The sequence below is a fragment of the Leptonychotes weddellii genome, chromosome 3 (genome assembly GCF_054177405.1).
Source record: "Leptonychotes weddellii isolate Sample4059 chromosome 3, ASM5417740v2, whole genome shotgun sequence".
Classification (NCBI taxonomy): domain Eukaryota; kingdom Metazoa; phylum Chordata; class Mammalia; order Carnivora; family Phocidae; genus Leptonychotes; species Leptonychotes weddellii.
Window position 1 is genome coordinate 31,436,030 of NC_138371.1, and position 3,989 is coordinate 31,440,018.

The 3,989-nt window shown below is 37.7% G+C and overlaps 1 protein-coding gene and 1 long non-coding RNA gene across 6 annotated transcripts in view; one reads left to right on the forward strand and one right to left on the reverse strand.

Annotated features, from left to right (window-relative positions):
• Window positions 1–3,989, reverse strand: part of LOC145720744 (uncharacterized) — a 253,598-nt gene that overhangs the window by 237,445 nt on the left and 12,164 nt on the right. The gene's annotated exons all lie outside the window — the stretch shown is intronic.
• Window positions 35–3,989, forward strand: part of PPIL3 (peptidylprolyl isomerase like 3) — a 10,170-nt gene continuing 6,215 nt past the window's right edge. Inside the window, exons 1-5 of one of the 5 annotated variants that reach the window (XM_081815384.1) lie at window positions 37–459; window positions 994–1,069; window positions 1,230–1,760; window positions 1,878–1,952; window positions 2,925–3,018. In XM_081815384.1, coding sequence (XP_081671510.1) covers window positions 1,758–1,760; window positions 1,878–1,952; window positions 2,925–3,018 — 172 coding nt within the window. In that variant the 5' untranslated portion in view covers window positions 37–459; window positions 994–1,069; window positions 1,230–1,757. Of the gene's footprint in view, window positions 1,761–1,877; window positions 1,953–2,924; window positions 3,019–3,989 lie in introns of all 5 variants that reach the window. The other 4 variants (XM_081815382.1, XM_081815383.1, XM_081815381.1 and 1 more) reach the window with 4 other exon arrangements.

The following is a 3,989-nucleotide window of genomic DNA, read 5'->3' on the forward strand; positions in this document are numbered from 1 at the left end:
CCTCCTTTCCCAGAAGCACCCTCAAAACTTCCAGGCCGTCCACTAACCATGGCCCGCCACGGGAGAACTGGACTCAGAACTTCCGGTCCTGCGCAGGGCCTCCTGGCATTGCAGGATGGGATGGAGAGGAGCCGGGCGGAAGTGGTCCTTCCCATTTTACGTCTGAGCCCAAGGTACTGCTAGAGGTTGCCCGGAATGGTTCCGGTTTACGTTTCGTGTCCTTGTATAATTATTAAAAGAGCTCCTTTCACTGTCAAAAGCGTACCAGGTGAGGACAAATTACATTGTCTTCCTAGTTCTAGTCATTTTGGTTTGAAATAGGAAGGAAGGAGGCGAGCAGGTGAGGGGCGTTCTCTCTAATGGGTCCCGCGCTCGACTTCCGGTAGCCCGAAGACACTAGTTTCGAAACGTGTTATGCAAGGGCATCTTTTTTGTTTCAACAACAGCTGTGCTAAGGTGGTAAGTAACATCACTCATTCTTTCATTCACTTATCGAGACTCTTGCTAAGCTCTGTGTTTTAATTCTTGGCTTCGAGTGAGCATACTGGGCGGGGAGGGTGATATTGGAACAGACTTAATTAGAAAAATATATAGCGTATTATTGATAAGTGCTATAGGAAAAGATAATTGGGCAGGTACTAGAGTGAAGGCAGTTTTAAATAGAGTTATCAGAGACTTGGACGTGAGGAATATAACTGTCCAGACGTCTGAGTCTAAGTGCTCCAGACAAAGAAAGAACACCCAGTGTCTAGACCCCAAGGCGGAAATGTACCTGACTTGGAAGAGTTGCAGGGAGGCTTTTGAAGAAGAGTGAACAGGGAAAGTAGGAGATTGAGGGGCTTGAGTCGGGTAGGTTCTCATCGTTTCCATAACCAGATTTTTATTACTTGGGGATGCTATTCGAGACTCTTTCTTTCTTTTAAATATGCAGTAGAAATGAGCATGTGTGAATTAAGAGAGGAAAATGAACTTAATTTTCTCTTTTGGGAATAGAGACACGTTTTCTAACTTCTGGTAAGACTGAGAAATTAAGCAATAGTACTTTCTGAAACGATCAAGAAGAAGAATGGTAAGTTTTGTACAATTTTTTTTTTAAGATTTTATTTGTCAGAGCATGAGCAGCTTGAAATAGAAGAAAAGCAATGAGAATAATGCTGTCTCCCTCCACCCTACCTCCAACTCACACACTCCCACCCTCTATCAACCCCACCATACTTTCTGACTGCTAGATACTCCTGGAAGAAGAGAAGTGAGAAAGGAAGCCTCAGAGTAACCCCCCACCCGACAAGGGAATAACAAAAAGAATGCACGTTACTGGAACATCAGATAAACAAAACGCAAGCAAGGAGTAATATGGTTACCTCTGCACATTTAGGATCTAGAAACACAGAAGATTGTTGTCTTTAGTGAAGAAAGGAATTGTTTTTAACACTCTCTCTCATAATTAAATTACATAAGGGAACTGGTGGAGACTTTGTTTTGAAAAGTTGTTTTCTTACTATTTTTCAATATATATTAATGATGTTGGTGAGTTGCCATTTAAATCAGTAATATTAACATAACCATTGTTTTCATTTTTATTGATGAAAAATTCATACTTAAAAGAAGTATTTCCATCACAATATTTACTGTTAAATGTTTAGGGTAGACAGCATTTTACATTAACATATTTATCTTCTGGAGTTTTTTCCTACTGTTGAAATAAATTTTGAAGAAGTACAGCTTACTCTCAGCTATGTGGACAGTTCATCTCTGAAATGGTATTTCTTTTTGTGTTTTCATTCATATTCTCATCTTTAATCTAGTTGGGGAAATAATACAGTGCATAAAGTTATGGAGAAATCTCATTTGTTCTTACATTTTTTTCTCCTTTTTAGTCAGTGACACTGCATACAGATGTAGGTGATATTAAAATAGAAGTTTTCTGTGAGAGAACACCCAAAACTTGTGAGGTGAGTACATTATGTACATATAAAAAATGAGTTAATGCCGCAGGATAACCATTTTGAAATTAAATTATCTAACCTAAAAAACAATAAACACTTGTATATAAAACCAGTGTCAGGAAAAACTAACCATCATAATTTCTGGTCTAGTTTCCACTTAACTTTTGATGTTAAAGGTGGATCAAAGAAAGGGTAGATAATTTTTCTCTAACCATAGAGTGGTTGGTATCTTTTTCTTTTCACTTATTTTCCTCAGGAAATATAATCATTAGGATATTAGATAAGAGAACTGTTTCTTACATTATTTTAATTATTTAAATTTCAAAGAAGGAAAGAGCTCTCTATATTCATTCAACAATTATTTATGAAAGGCTATCTTGTCAGGGGAATACAGTAATGACCAAGAGACATCCCTTGCCCTCATGGAGCTAACATTCTGAGAAAAGAAGTTGGTGGTGGGTGGGAGGGTCATTCTAGAAAAAAGTGATTCTAGATCATGATAATGCCTTGAAGGAAACAAAGCGTTGAAATAGAGACTAATGGAAAAGAATTATTTAAAAGAAGTTGAGGGCAGGCCTAGCCAAGAAAGTGATACTTAAACTGAGTGCAGAACGTAATGAAGGCATCTCCATGGAAAGAGATAAAAAGAATATTCCAGGTGTAGAGATAGAAGTGCAAAGGCCTCAAGATGGGAAAGCCTACCTCTTTTGGATGAATTTTCAGAATGATGATGGGGTTAACATAGTAAGTAAGAGAAAGAAGTTATTAACACATGAGATGTAGAGGTATGACTATATTCTATTCCAAGAACAGAAGGAAGCCATTCAAGTGTTTCAGGCAGAAAAGTGACATTATCCAAAGTAATGCCTAAAAAACATAAATGCATTGTTATGGTGTTTTGAGTAAATACAGTTTGTTCATTACTTTAAATGTGTTTCTGCTACACCATTTCCCAATCATTATTTTTACCCTTTTCAGAATTTTTTGGCTCTTTGTGCCAGTAATTACTACAATGGCTGTATATTTCATAGAAATATCAAGGGTTTCATGGTTCAAACAGGAGATCCGACAGGTAAGTTACTGCATTAATATCTATCTAGAGAATTGGGTATATAGTATGAAGAAGAGGGCAGACAAATAGAAAAATATATAATGTAACATTGTGTGTCAACTATACTCAAAAATATTTTGGGGGGGAGGTGCCTGGGTGTCTCAGTCAGTTGAGCATCTGACTCTTGATTTCGGCCCAGGTCTTGATCTCAGGGTTGTGAGTTCAAGCCCCTAGACTAGGCTTGGAGCCTACTTAGAAAATACATATATATAAATATATTTTTTTAAGTAAATAAAATTCATTTAATTTTTATAAAATAAAACCAAAGATATAAGCCCATAGAGTTTTTATAACCCGGCTACCTTACCATAGCAAGAAATTTTTAAGTAGAAGCTACTGGCATCTATCTTTAAAATAAAATATGACTGGCATGCTTGGGTGGCTCAGTCAGTTGAACATTGGACTCTTGGTTTCGGCTTGGGTCGTGATCTTGGGATTGTGAGATCAAGCCATGCATCAGACTCTGCACTGAGCAAAGAGTTTGCTTGGGATTCTCTCTCCCTCTCCCTCTGCCCCTCCTGCTCGTGCACTCTCTCTCTCTCCTTAAAATAAATAAGTAACATCTTAAAATAAAATATGAACAATAATGATAGAGGAGTTGTTTTTTTTTATAGAGATACTTTATTTTTCTGGTCTGTAAAGTGAAATTTTGAGAAGAGAGGACATAACAAGTTTTATCTTTATTTTATTTATTTATTTTTTTTAAAGATTTTATTTATTTATTTGAGAGAGAGAGAATGAGAGAGAGCACATGAGAGGGGGGAGGGTCAGAGGGAGAAGCAGACTCCCTGCCGAGCAGGGAGCCCGATGCGGGACTCGATCCAGGGACTCCAGGATCATGACCTGAGCCGAAGACAGTCGCTTAACCAACTGAGCCACCCAGTCGCCCTCTTTATTTTTTTAATTTATTTATTTTTGTGAGAGAGTGCACG